This window comes from Panthera leo, chromosome C2 (assembly GCF_018350215.1).
Source record: "Panthera leo isolate Ple1 chromosome C2, P.leo_Ple1_pat1.1, whole genome shotgun sequence".
Lineage (NCBI taxonomy): Eukaryota > Metazoa > Chordata > Mammalia > Carnivora > Felidae > Panthera > Panthera leo.
In genome coordinates this window covers 157,851,613-157,865,351 of record NC_056687.1, presented here as the reverse complement: position 1 = coordinate 157,865,351, position 13,739 = coordinate 157,851,613, and the positions used below count along the sequence as shown (strand labels likewise).

The window sequence follows — 13,739 nt, the reverse complement described above, 5'->3', positions numbered from 1 at the left end:
TCGAGTTTTCCTCCTGTTATTGACTTCTAGTTTCATACCATTGTAATCAGGAAAGATACTTGACTCAATCCTCTTAAATTTTGTTTACTTGTTTTGTGAACTAACATATGATCTATCCTGAGAATGGTCTGAATGTGCTTCAGAAGAATGTCTGTTCTGCTCCTGTTGGATGGAATTGTTTTGTATATATCTGTTAGGTCCATTTAGTCTAAAGTGTAGTTCAAGTCACATGTTTCTTTACTGATTTTCTGCTGGATGATATACCCATTGTTGAAATAAGTACTGACATCCTCTACTTTTATTATACTGGTGTCTATTTCTCCCATTAGATCTGTTAATATTTGCTTTAGATATTAGGCTGCTCTGATGTTGGGGGTGTGTGTGTGTGTGTGTGTGTGTGTGTGTGTGTATATATATATATTTTTTTTTTTTTTTTTTTTTTTTTTACAATTGTTATATTCCCTATCTATCTTTTTATTTTGGGAGAGAGAGAGAGAGAGCACAAGCCAGGGAGAGGGGCAGAGGGAGAGAGAAAGAATGTTAAGTAGGCTCCACACTCAATGCTGAGCCTGATTCGGGGCTTAATCCCATGACCCCAGGATCATGACCTGAGCCAAAATCAAGAGTCAGACACTCAACTGACTGAGCCACCCAGGTGCCTCATACAATTGTTATACCCTTTGATGAACTGACTCCTTTCCTTATATAATGACTTTGTCTCTTCCTACTTAAAAGTCTAGTATTTCTGAGAAAAAGTATATCCTGCCCTCTTGGTTTCCATGTGCATGGAACAGCTTTTTTTTCATCCCTTCACTTTCAGCGTATATGTATCTTTATAGCTGAAGTAAGTCTCTAGAAGGTGGCATATAGCTGGATCTTGTTTTTAATCCATTTAGACACTGCCTTTCATTTGGAGAATTTAATCCAGTCACATTTAAAGTAATAATTGATAGGCAAGACTCACTGCTGGCATTTTGTTAAATTGTTTTCTGGCTATTTTGTAGTTCCTTTGTTCCTTCCTTACTATCTTCTTTGGTAATTTGGTATTATAGAGTCTCCAACTAAAATTATAGATTTGTTATTTTATCCATTCAGCTCTATCAGTTTTGTTTCACATATTTTGAAGCTCTGTTGTCTGCTGCATACACATTTCAGATTACTAAGCATTCTTGGTGTACTGACGATTGTGTTATTATGCAGTGTTCTTCTTTGTCTCTGGTAATTTTCTTTGCTCTGAAGTGTATCTTACCTGTAATCAATACAGCCATTCACATTCTTTCTTTAAAATTACCATTTGTATGGTATATCATTTTCCATGCTTTAACTTTCAACCTGCCTATATCTTCATATTGGAAGTGAATTTCTTATAGATAGTATATAGTTGGATCGTGCTTTTATACCTACTCTGCCAACTGCTGTCATTTAATTGTTATAATTAGAATATTTACATTTAGGGGCAGCTGGGTGGTTCAGTCGGCTGAGCATCTGACTCTTGATTTCAGCTCAGGTCCTGATCCCAGGGTTGTGGGATCAAGCCTGACACTGGGCTCAGTGCTGAGCGAGGAGCCGGCTTGAGATTCTCTCACTCTCTCCCACGTGCCCCTTCTTTCATTCTCTCCCACGCTCCCCTTCCCTGCTTATGTGTGCACACGCACAAATACATGCACATGTTCTCTCTCTCTCTCTCTCTCTCTCAAAAAAAAGAACATTTACATTTAAAGTGAGTATTGATAAGCTAAAAAGCTTAAGTCTGCCATTTTATTATATGTTCTGTTTCCCTTTATCTTCCTTTGGGGTTACTTGAATATTCTTAGAATTTCATTTTGGTTATCCATACCTTTTTGAGTACTTTGTATAGTAGTGCACTTATCTTTTGACCAAGCAATCCCAATTCTAGAAATATGCCATAAAAATATACCTCCAACAATACAAAAATACATACATTCAGGGTTATTCACTGCAGCATTGTATGAATATCCACACAATGAAGTATGGTGCAGTTCTAAAAAAGGATGACAAATTTCCCTATACTAATTTAAATTGATTTCCAGGATATACTGTTTTAGTGAAAAAAGCAAAGTTGAAGAGAGCATTTATTGTATGATACACTTTATGTAAGAAAGAATTAAACATAACAAAATATATATATATATATATATATATATATATATATATATATATATATATATACACACACATATCTACACATTATAAGAAGGACAAACCAGAAACTAAAATACTGGCTACCTTGAGTAGGTGGAAAACAGGTAAAAAAGAAGGAATGGAAATAGGGCATTAGGGGTAAGGAGAATCAACACTTTTCATTGCATACATTTTAGTACAGCTTTGACTCTTAGAACAAACAGTAATGTTTCATATACCACCTTAAATAATTAAAACCAGGATTTGGAAGAACTCAAAATATAAAACAAACAGTAATGAATAACCTCAATGTTCTACAAATGAATAACCACACTGAAAGGAGTGAGGCAAAAAAGAACTAACCTAAGTGAGGAACTAATTTTTTTGGCTGAATACTATAAGGCTAAAGAAAAAAAATAACTTTATACTAATACCAAACTCTAAATAAATTTTTTTTTCACAGGGGTATAGGTTAGCAGTTCTGACACCACTTTATGTGGATAGGATTTATAAATGACTAAACATATTATTCATAATGAAAATCAGGTTTCTCACTGTCAGAAAGAATTTATAAATAAGAAAAAGGGAAGGCTAAAATAAACCTGTGGTGTTGGATTAGAATCAAGCTGTCAGTATGAACTCATGTTTTTTAAATATACATACAAAGAGAAAAATTTATGTTTTTTGTGTATATATGTATATGTCTATGTATATAGACACACATATATTTCCTATGTGTATTTTTATTTACATATTTTGTATACACATATATATGCGTATATTTCCTAGCCCTGTCCACTCAGAAGGCCTGGCTGCAGTTATGCTCCTGTAGCAATGATCAGATCTTGGTCTTCGAATACCACTCTCCCATAAAAGGAACCAAAGCTCCTTGGAGAAGCTCCTTGGTTGTTGCCAATGTTGCAGGAGGAAAAACAGAAGATGACACTTAAAGCAACTTTATGGCTCCAAAAAATAAGAAAATGGTAGAAAAATGAACAGAATGTGATGGAAGGATATAGGAACTACCCTGAAGCACTTCCCAAAAGTCAAATCTGGAATAATTTGAGCAACAAAACAAATAATAATAGTATTAGATCATATATAACCCCTAAAATAAAAATAAAATAAAATGAGCTCATACTGATATAAATAAATGAAGAAATAAATGAAGAAGGGGCAGCTCTCCTTTACTCAAAATTCCAATTAAAAAAATGTACAAGAAATAGGGAAAATACAAAATCACCATGGGGCAAATACCACAGTAGTAACTTCCAGGAAAGATCCCCTGATGAATCCTAAAATTAATGTGTAAAAGTTTGAGGAGGAAGCAGATAATGTATAATGTTAAAGTCTCTTCCCCCAAATATTAATTACAAAGGGGCAAAGAGTATCTTTACATGTAGAAACCTGGCAGTTAACACTGTTTTTACTAAGTTATCAAGGTTAACTTATCTGAAATGTATTGGCACCATGTTCCTCCTATGAGGATGCACTGAGACGTGTAGTTAATTGGGTTTTACAGTAGTGATTTCCTGGTTTTGATAACTGCACCATTACTATGTAGGATATTAACATGAAGGGAAGCTAGATGAAGGGTTCATGGGAAGTCTCTATACTAATTTTTGCAACATTTCTGTAAGTCTAAAATTATTTCAAAATAAAAAAAATTACTCATTAAATGTATGTTAAATGTCCTAGATTATAGACACACCTACATTCTCACTGATATCCTGAAAGTAAATGTTAGAATTTTTTTCTAGCAGCCTTATCTACTGAAAGTGAAAACCTTCCAAATGAACTATAAACTACCTAATTAAAAACTATAATAAAATCAAAGTATGAGTGTCTATTGAAACTCATTTCCCTAGGCCAGAAAAGGGTAATTATTTCAACAGGTGTCAGGAAAATACAAATATAAAATAATATTAATTTTTTTTCCTTCTGCATTGAGGCTGCATCCGCATCCCCAACCATAAACTGTACCTTTTAACTACCAAGTTATTTTCCTAGTCTGTCCTTCATCAAATAGGTCACCAATGTTAATTCCTCTTAAAAATACTAGATAATTCTTTTGAAGTGGGAGCATACGAAGTAGTAGAGTATTTAAGGATACAATTTTCAAAATTAGGGGTTGTAAAATAAACTACAAAAATATTTGCGAGATTGTGTCAATTTGAAAATTTGAAAACTAAGGCTGGTTTGTTCTGGAGTCTTCCTATATCAAGAGATCCTTTTCCCAGTCAGTGCCTGAAGGGTTGAGTTGTATAGCTGTTCTGGGTACCAGGGTACTGTTGCTCCTTTTGAACATGGACGCGCACACTTCCCTTGTGCCAAATGCTACTCAATCTGGCAGCAGACTAACATCTGCTAGCCATTTCAGCTCTCCGTCATAGCTGCCACTGTCCAAAAAGCCAACTTGTTAGCATGTGGATCAGGAGAGGAATGACTTAATGTTCTGAAGAAAACATCGATGTACTCTAGTTATTATAAATGGATTTAATCCCAGAACTCTATGCTAGACATTCTTCTCACAAAAATTTATTTCCTAAGTAGTCCCAACACTTTATGTAGCCTGAAGAGTATTATAATTTTTATAGACAACATAAATTGCAATTATCATTAGTTAAAGAAATGAAACAACTCCCAGAACTTGAAGAAGTCAAATGTATCTTCAATGCTGGTGCTTCAAGGGACGTCCTATTACTTAGTAGAATCACTGCAATTCCCTATCTGTGTACCAGGACATCCAGGGCTAGACTATAGCAAATGCATAGGACCCTCACAGGTTATTGAAAATTTTTAAGAACCTTCTGTCAGATATCATAAAATTACTACTATTAACTTGTTTGCATCTAACTACGTAATAAATGTGACTATTAATGTACTTTTGGCCTACGGACACTATGAACCAAGGAAGTCAAAAGCTCTGTATTAGAAAATAATGAGAAATGAGATGACAACAGCTGTAGAAGCTGTATGAAGGAACTTTCTAGGCATTCTCAAGGACTTTGGTGGTTAATACCATTTGTATTCTATCAACTATGATTTCATTCAAAAGTCACGGTTCTTTTAAACACAATATGTAATACTTTCTCTATGTATATAATGGTTTACTTAAAATTTCTGTAAAAGTCAAGGCTTTCCTTTTTCTCAATACAGGTACATTATGATACTGCTCATAATTATCATAGGTTTCCAAATAAAAAAAGTCTTGGGAGTCCTATGAGCCACATAGAGAAACTGAACAAGTGAGAGACAGATGAAGAAGGGGATTAAAGTATTTTATTATAGCTAACATGAAAAGAAGTGAAAGAAAATAAAGAATTAACGCAATTTATATACATAAAAGAGAGTGCAGTAAGTGTAATTAAGTAAGTTCTGAAACAAAGGATAAGAGATTCCTCTTACACTTGATGTGCAGGCATGGAGATGAATGAGGTACTGACAAAGATTTGGTGAGGCTGGTCAGAAGGGCTGTCTAGAGGCACCCCGACTAATGACAATGTGACTAGGACAGAGCCAAGAGATGGGAGAAGGGCTTATGGTGGGTTACTACCCAGGTGTTTGAACAGTGGTAAGTGCTTTCCTTTCATCCTTTGTAAGTCCGTAAGTATATATATTTAAATATATAAATATATAGAAAAATATATATATAAATATAAAACTTAACCTTAATTATAATGACTTTTCTCACCTGGATTTCATTTCCAGAACTGCAGTTATTTCTTGTTGGGAAGCCTGTAGTTGGTATAAGAGCTTGATGATATAGTTAAAGTGTTCTGGGTCAAACACCATCCCAACTTCAACAAACTGTAGAAGACAAAAAAAAAAAAAAGAAAAGGAATCATTTTTATACAAATATGAAAAAGTTAAAAACCAGTATGTAACAATTAGGAGACTGGTGGACAAAATGAAATAAGCGGACAAGCAGAATTAAAATTCACCTAAAAAGTCTGAAGCATATATTCTTCCAATATTTGAGAACCAAAATTAGACACACTACTTTAAGAATTTAAAGTGAAAATGAAAATAATTCTTTAATTCAAAACTTGAATATTCTTTCTGTTTTTCAAGTTATCTCAATGAATTTATTGTCCGTACATCTTGTTTTGTACTCATTTCATCTTTAGCATAGCACTGGTGTTTATACTTTATCCCAGATTGTAAACTTCCTGAGAAGTATCAAACCGAGCTTTTCTACAACTATTAGTGGTAATCAGTAATTTCTGGTTCAAAAAATTTCTAGGCAGGTAATTCTGTCAAGTTTTGTAAAGTGGAACTAGAGGCATTCACTGAAATATCTGTACATCTGCTAGAGTGGTTCCAATGCTGCTCCTTAAAGAAAATGCAGGCTTTCTTGCTGTTAGCCTATTCTGAAATGGATGGCCATGCAGTGCTAAATACCAGTAAGCATCCAAAAGTACAAATTTTAACATATTTTTAGGAAGCCATGAAAATTATTTTTCTTTTTGTTTAGTGTCAAATATAAAATTAATTCCTAACCTCCATGTTTTTCCCTATCTACTTCCTTTGTTTCGGTCATGATTTTCTATTCATATATTGATTTGCATATTTATTTTTGTTATAAATGACCTCAAATCTTTTTGATGAAGAGAGTTTTCTTTAATCATTTTTAAGGTATCAAGATGACTTCACAACTTAAAAAGAAGTCACCTGGAGTTCTTGGAATAATTTATTTAAGGGGAAGGCCTATCAGTCACTGGAGTCCGTTTATAAATCCTCTTTCAAGAGAAAAAGAACATTTCTGAAAAACAGAATTCTTTGGCATCAATAATGTGGATAAAAGGTGCTTTAAGAGTGTTAGTGGAAAGAATTATTTTCTTGGTTAGTCACTATCAGAGAATAAAAGAGATAAAATAAAGCATACCTTACAAAATATATCAATTAAAGCAGGTACAGCATTCCTTAATTTCATAGTTGCCACATGCTCAAATATTTTTAGTAATATTTTCAGAGCAGGCTGGATAAAACAAAAAAAATTACACTCATTTTCATGTCTTCTTTCTGTACACCTTAAGTTTCTCAAATTCGTTTATGCTGAAAAACACAAGTGTTCTCTAGGAAGTATTTGACAACACAGAAATTTAACTGCTAAATTATACAAACAACAAACATAACAGAGAAGTTCACATATGAGTTAGAAAGTATATATTTTTAGGTTACTTACCAGCATTTTAACCATTATGCTGAGGTTCACTACCTGAAATACTTCTTTCAATAAACAATGTTTGAGTAAAGAATTTAGAAGGTCATTTAGCACTTGTAAATCAAAGTGTATACCTGGAGGAAACTTTCTGTAGTACTCCATAAACATGTTTACTAAAACAAACAAACAAAACATAAAAGTCATGTGCTGATTTTAAGATATTTATCTTTCCTAAATTAGGCAAATTTTCTATATTTAAAAATCAAGTAGTATAAATTTATTTTCTTGAAAGGTACATTTCCACATCAGAAATATTTGATGAAAGTAAATTAAAGCAGAAGTTAATAACCACACAACATTTGAAATCAACGAGGCATATTAGGCACTAGACCGGGAGCTAACTCAATGTGCTAACCACACGAAATATGTCGAAGTTACCTCATATACCATGGTCTCAATATGAACTCTGAGGGAGCCATGCTCTCGGGGAGTCTTCAGGCCTGGCCTAGTCATGTATGAGAAACTGTGTAATTGGGGGTGGATGTAGACTATTCTGACACACACAAGAATGTCATTTTAACCCCACCAACATGTTAATCCTAAGGATAGTTTTTTTATTCCAGTTTATGATTATGAACATTCTACTAAAAAGTACAGATTAATTTCCTTTGACAGAATAACTTCTTAATGTCAATTCCTTAATCTATTTTCTATACAACACTTAACCATTACATATTTTCCCCATTAATTTTAGGGATCATTCATTGATTATGTTTTCCCAATTTCAAAATTTCATAGGTCAAAATCTATACACCTTAGCTGAAACTGCCTTAATAAAAATTACTTTGGGCTTTACTCTTGTGTAATTATTTCTGCCCAAAATACTTATTACTATCTGGATCACTTGGTGATGCTTGGGAAAGTCAGTAACTACTGATAAAGTTCAATAGCATAATAAGAAAAAATAACTGTTGAAGTTACAATAACCTTTAACTACCTTAATACGATATAATAACATTCAGGTTTTCTTTTTTTAAAAAAAAAATTTTCTTAATGTTTATTTTTGAGAGAGAGAGAGAGAGAGGGAGGGAGAGAAAGAGAGGGAGGGAGGGGGAAGGGCAGAGAGAGAGGGAGACAGAATCTGAAGTAGCTCCAGGCTCTGAGCCATGAGCACAGAGACTGACGTGGGGCTCCAACCCAGGAACCATGAGATCATGACCTGAGCCAAAATCAGATGTTTAACTGACTGAGCCACCCAGGTGCCCCAACATTCAGGTTTTCTTAAAGCTTCTTTATATACAATTGTTTTTCCTGGGCGCATACAGATGAGTTCTTCCTGATATTCATTTTGCAGTATCTGCATAGTTGCCTTCTTAGCAGGTAACATGGGAAATTCAGAGTGCTTGCTATTATAATTTATTAATAAAACTGGAACTGCATGTTTAAAAAAAGAGGGGTGCCTGGGTGGCTCAGTTAAGCGTCCGATTCGTGATTTCTGCTCAAGTTATGATTTCACAGTTTGTTGGATCGAGCTCTGTGTCAGGCTCCGAGGTATGGAGAGGAGATTGATAATTCTTGGCATTTTCTCTCTCTCCTCTGCTCTCTCTCCTCACCAACACCACCCCCCTCTGCCCCACCGCCCTCGGGAACATGGGCACTCTCTCTCAAAATAAATAAACTAAAAAAAAAAGCATAGTTGGAAAAAATTTGTTAATGTTTAAGTAGTCCACTAAATGACATGAAGCCCTCCTTCTTTTGTCATGAACTACTTTTAAATTTTAAAATATTAATATAACTTCTCTTTTTAAAGTAATCTCTCCTGGTTAAACTGTTGGGTGACAAAAGTTTAAAAATTGTGATGGCTTTTGACACAATCTGCTACATTGCTTGCCCCTCCCCCCAATTTTTCATTGTGATAAAATACACATAATATAAAATTTACCATCTTCATTATTTTTTAATGTTTCTTTATTTTCGAGACAGAGAGAAAGACTCATAGTGTGAGCAGTGGAGGGGCAGAGAGAGAAAGGGAGACACAGAATCAGAAGCAGGCTCCAGGCTTCGAGCTGTCAGCACAGGGCCCAACGCAGGGCTTGAACTCACAAACCATGAGATCATGACCTGAGCCAAAGTCAGACGCTTAACCAACTGAGCCCCAACCAACCCAGGCACCCCACTGTCTTCATTATTTTTAAGTGTACTGTTCAGTGGTATTAAATACATTCAAAATGTTCATCCATCTCCATGAAATTTTTTCATCTTATAAAACTGAAACTCTATACTCATTAAATGATAATTCTCCCTTTTCACCTCCTCCTAGCCCCCCACAACCACCACTCTACTTTCCATCTCTATGATTTTGACTACTCGAACTACGTCACATAAATAGAATCACACAGTATTTGTCTCTTTGTGATGGACTGACTTCGCTTAGCATAATGACCTCAAGGTTCATCCATCCATATTGTAGCATGTGTTAGAATTTCCTCTTTTTAAGGAATAATATTCCTTAAATATTAGGAATAGATACTGTATGTTAATGCACAAATTTTTTAAAATTTTCATAAAGTCCAATTTGTTTATTTTTCTTTTGTTGTCTGTGTTTTTGGTGTCATACCTGAGAAATTACTGTGAAACCAATACTGTGGAGCTTTTGCCCTTAAGACTTCCAAGAGCTTTATTTTTGTACATTTTGTACATTAAGGTCTTTGATCCATTTTGAATTAATTTTTGTATATAGTGTTAGGTAAGGGTTTAATTTTATTCTTTTGCATGTTGGATAGCCAGCATTCCCAGCACCATTTGTTGAAAAAAACTATCCTTTCCCCATGAAGTAGTATTGGCACCATTGTCTAAAATCATTTGACCATATCCATGAGGGTTTATGTTTGGGCTTTCTATTCTATTCCATTGGTTTTATGTCTTTATGCCAGTACTACAGTTTTTGACTACTGTAGCTTTGTAGGAAGCTTTCAAGTCAGAAGTTTGATTCCTCAAGTTTTATTCTTTTTCAAGATTGCTCTTCGATATGCGGAGTTTAGGAAACAAAACAGATGAACATAAGGGAAGGGAAAGAAAAATAAGATAAAAACAGAGAGGGAGGTAAACCATAAGAGACTCCTAAATAGAAAGAACAATCTGAGGGTCGCTGGAGGGGAGCTGTGTGGGGTGATGGGCTAAGTAGGTAATGGGTATTAATGAGGGCACTTGTTGGGATGTGCCCTGGGAGCTGTATATAAGTGATGAATCACTGGGTTCTACTCGGGAAACGAATACTACACCAGTAAATCAATACTATGTTAACTAACTTGAATTTAAATAATAAATTTAAAAAAAAACTTGAAAAAAATTGTTTTGGTATTCCTTATAATAGATAGGTTATTCTATTTCTGCAGACAAATGTCATTGGGATTTTGATAGGGACTGCGCTGAATTTTAACAATATTAAGTCTTCCAGTCTGTGAACATGGAATGTGTTTCCACTAGTTTAGGTCTTCTTTAATTTCTTTCAGCAATGCTTTGTAGATTTCATTAGACAAGGCTTTCACTTCCTTGGTTAACTCCTAAATATTTTATTATTTTTGATGCTATTGTAATTGAAATGTTTTTATAGTTTCCTTTTCAGATTGCTCAAAAATGCAACTGATTTTTGCATGTTGATTCTATATCCTACTTTGCTGAATTCATAGTTTAGTTCTTATAGGGGTTTTTTTTTTTTTTTTTTCGGTGTCAAATTTTTAGGACTTCTACATATAAGATCATATCACTTGCAAGCAGAGATAATTTTACTTCTTCCTTTCCAAAATGGATATATTTCATTTCCTTGCCTTGCCTAATTACTCTGGCTAGACTATGTTGAACAGAAGTGATGAAAGTAGGTATCCTTGACTTTGTTCCTGATCTTAAGGGAAAGAGTTTTCAGTCTTTCACCATTGAGCATGATATTTGCAATAGGTTTTTTATATACAGGTTCCCCTCATTCTCTGTAAGTTTGCTTTATCCACTTTACTTTTATGAAAGTCCTAGCTTAGTGTGCCTACCTTGTTTTATTGTACTTTGCTTTACTGTACTTTGCACAGTGCATTTTTTTTTTACAAATTAAAGATTTGTGGGAACCCTACATCAAGTAAACCTATTGGCACAATTTTTCTGATAGCACTTGCTCATTTCATGTTTGTGTGTCACCTTTTGGTAATTCTTGAAATATTTCAAACTTTTTCATTATTACGTCTGTTGTGGTGACCTGTGATCAGTGTTTAGGACTAACAGAGGGCTTAGATGATCGTTAGAATTTTTTAGCAATAAAGTTTAACTAAGGTTCATATGCACATTGTTTTTTCCTATTACACACTTAACAGACTATAATATATAAATTTTATATTTACCAGGAAACAAAAAATTCACCTGACTTATTTTTTCTATATTCATTTTATTGCAGTGGTCTGGAACAGAACTCACATCTCTGAGGTATGCCTGTACCTATTTTCACTAACAGAGAAACCTAAAGAGGATTTTCACTTCTACAAAATGGTAACTGCTTCTCCACTTTATGTCGCTTTGGCTTATGAAAGGTTTCCTAAGAACACTTTACTTTCAGATAGTGGGAGAAACTTATACAGCTTTTACATCAGTCTCCTCTTATTCCCAGTTTTTTGGAGTGTTTTTATCATGAAAGAATGTTGAATTTTACCACATGCTTTTTCTGCATCAATTGAAAGGAGTATGTGGTTTTTCTCTTTCATTCTGTTAATGTGGTGTATTACTTTGATTTTGTATGTTGAACTATCCTTGCAATTCCAAGAAGAAAATCCCACTTGGTCATGGTGTATAATCCTCTGAATGTGCTGCTGACTTTGGTCTGCTAGTATTCTGTTGAGGAATTTTTATCAGTTTCATAAAGGATACTGATTTGTAGTTTTCTTTAGTGTCTTTGCTTTGCTCGCTATCAAAATAATGACTAACTCAACCTCATAGAATGAGTAAGCACGTGTTCCTCCTCTTCAACTTTCTGGGAAAGATTGAGAATAACTGCTATTGGTTCTTTTTTTTTCTTTTTTTCTTAACACTTACTTATTTTGAGAGAGAGAGAGAGAAAGTGCACATGTGGAGAGAGGAGAGGGAGACCGGGGATCCAAAACAGGCTCTGTGCTGACAGCAGAGAGCTGGATGCACGGCTTGAACCCACAAACCACCAGATCATGACCTGAGCTGAAGTCAGCTGCTTAACTGACTGAGCCACCCAGGCGTCCTGGTATTAGCTCTTTTCTAAATGTTTGGTAAAACTCACAAATGAAGCCATTGGGCGCAGGGATTATGTCAGGAGCCTTCTGATTACTGATTTAATACGCTTACTAGTTATAGGTCTATTTGGATTTTGACATCACTTAGTCTTGGCAGGTTTTGGGTTTCTAGGAATTCATTCATCTAGTTTTGTGTACAATTATTCATAGTATTCTTTTATAATTGTTTTTACTTTCTGTAGAATCATTAATGTCTTTCAGTTTTTATTTTAGTAACTTGAATATTCCTTTTTTCTTAGTCAAGAAAAAGGTTTGTACATTTTGATGGTTTAAGAACCAACTTTCAGTTTCACTGATTTTTTTTCTCATTGTTTTTCTATTCTCTATCCCCTTTATCTCTGCTCTAAGTTTTATCATTTCCTTCCTTCTGCTAGCTTTGGGTTTAGTTTGTTTTTCTTTCTCTAGTTTCTTAAGTTGTAAAGGTAGGTTGTTGATTTAAGATCTTTCTTGTTTCTTAATGTAAGCCTTTAAAGCCTTAAACTTCCTTCTTAGCAGCACGTTCACTGCATCCCATATGTTTTGGTATGTTCTGCTTCATCTTCATTTGTCTCTAAGTTTTTTCTCATTTCTCCTTTGATATACCTGTTCAACTTCCACCATTTTGTGAATTTTCCAGTTTTCCTTCTGTTACTGATTTCTGATTTTATCCTATTGTAGTCACAGAAGACACTTTGTGCAATATGTATCTTTCAAAATCTGTTGAGACTTAATTTGTGGCCTAACATATTGTCTATCCTGGAAAATGTCCTATGTGTTCACAAAAATAATGTGTATGCTATTGTTATTAAGTAGAATATTCTGTATATGTCTGTTAGACCTATTTGGTATATTGTGTCAAGGGCTCTTTTATCAGGTTGCTCAATACATTATTGTGAATTGGATACTGAAATCTCTATTATTGGAAAACTGTCTCTAATTCTGTCAATTTTTGCTTTATAGATTTTGATGGTCTTTAGGTATATAAATGTTTATAACTATTATATCTTCTTACTATATTGAAACTTTTATTACTATATAATGTGTGAACTTAAGGTATACTCAGGTCTTTTCTGAGCCTTTCCCATGCATAGTCACTTTTTAGTTTTCTCCATAAATGGATACAGCAGTTGTTTTTGAATATTCTAGTCTCT

At 34.2% G+C, this 13,739-nt stretch overlaps 1 protein-coding gene across 5 annotated transcripts in view; it reads right to left on the bottom strand.

The window, feature by feature from the left end:
- TOPAZ1 (testis and ovary specific TOPAZ 1) overlaps positions 1–13,739 on the bottom strand; it is a 100,728-nt gene that overhangs the window by 45,307 nt on the left and 41,682 nt on the right. For all 5 annotated transcript variants that reach the window (XM_042955510.1, XM_042955512.1, XM_042955509.1 and 2 more), the window contains 3 exons: positions 7,331–7,482; positions 7,031–7,123; positions 5,837–5,952 (listed from right to left, as the gene is read on the bottom strand). In XM_042955510.1, coding sequence (XP_042811444.1) covers positions 5,837–5,952; positions 7,031–7,123; positions 7,331–7,482 — 361 coding nt within the window. The remainder of the gene's footprint in view (positions 1–5,836; positions 5,953–7,030; positions 7,124–7,330; positions 7,483–13,739) is intronic.